A 1,024-nucleotide genomic window follows, 5' to 3' on the forward strand; every position below is an offset into this window, starting at 1 on the left:
CTCGGGCCATCTCGGGTAATCTCGGGTAATCTCGGGTAGTCTCGGGCAGTCTCCTAGCCGCCAAGCGCGTGCCTCTACGGCGAGCTCCGCGCGGCGCGGGTACCTGGGTGGCAGTCTCGCGGGGGAGTCTCGGGCAATCTCGGGCAATCTCGGGCAATCTCGGGCAATCTCGGGTAATCTCGGGTAATCTCGGGTACCTGGGTAGCAGGCAATTCCCCAAATCCGACAACTGGTTTAGTATGGATTTGTTCAACTGCCAACTGGTGTGTGTGTGTCTCGCGCCTTGCGGAGACCGGAGTGGAAAGGAGGAACCTCTTCCCAAGAGCACCACTCTGGCCACGTTTCCTGCCGGAAGAGTGGCTGCGTGTGTGGCGCTCTGGGAGTGATGTGTGTGGCACAGATGTGTGTGGGGGTCCGCGGTCGCTGGGATTGAAACTAGGTTGCCTACCGGTCTGCGCTACTGGGAGCGCGGCGAGGCGTGCGCGCACCGAGGCAGCACGTTGCCCCTCGCCAGCCGACGCGCCCAGGCGGTGCCGTTGGCGGCGGCGGCCGGGGATGCGCTGGCGGCGGCCGCAGCCGCCGCGACTCCGGCGGCCGAAGCGCCGGCAAGGTGGCAGAGGGTAACAATGACATCGTCGAGCTGGCGGGGGGAAGGGGAGGGAAGGGAAACGTCTCCACACACCACAAAGTGCTGGGGCGACGCTCGCGTCTCCACACCCGCGGGCAGGAGCCGGCGAGGCACACTCAAAATGCAAGGCCCAAGTGCAGCCACGGTGGGTGAGCAGACCTGGTCCGTCGTCCCGACGACGTCGGCGTTGTCCGCCAGAAACGCCTGGCAGCAGGCAGCGCTGGAGCGGTGGGGTGGCGCACACTGAGCATGCTTCTACCTCCCCCTGCCCCCTGGCCCCGAGGTCCATCCGAGATGTTCTACCGCTGAGAGTCAGACACACACACACACGAGATCAGGCTATGTACTTCCAGCCTGTGCTGTTGAGGAGTGACACCACCTTCCACCCCCCCCCCC

At 65.3% G+C, this 1,024-nt stretch overlaps 1 protein-coding gene across 1 annotated transcript in view; it reads right to left on the bottom strand.

The window, feature by feature from the left end:
• Positions 1-457: 457 nt before the first annotated feature.
• EMIHUDRAFT_118916 (hypothetical protein) overlaps positions 458-1,024 on the bottom strand; it is a gene marked incomplete at both ends in the record, with an annotated part of 4,407 nt that continues 3,840 nt past the window's right edge. Inside the window, 2 exons of the mRNA XM_005769000.1 lie at positions 458-640; positions 788-832. Coding sequence (XP_005769057.1) covers positions 458-640; positions 788-832 — 228 coding nt within the window. The remainder of the gene's footprint in view (positions 641-787; positions 833-1,024) is intronic.

The sequence above is a fragment of the Emiliania huxleyi genome, assembly GCF_000372725.1.
Source record: "Emiliania huxleyi CCMP1516 unplaced genomic scaffold EMIHUscaffold_436, whole genome shotgun sequence".
NCBI lineage: Eukaryota > Haptophyta > Isochrysidales > Noelaerhabdaceae > Emiliania > Emiliania huxleyi.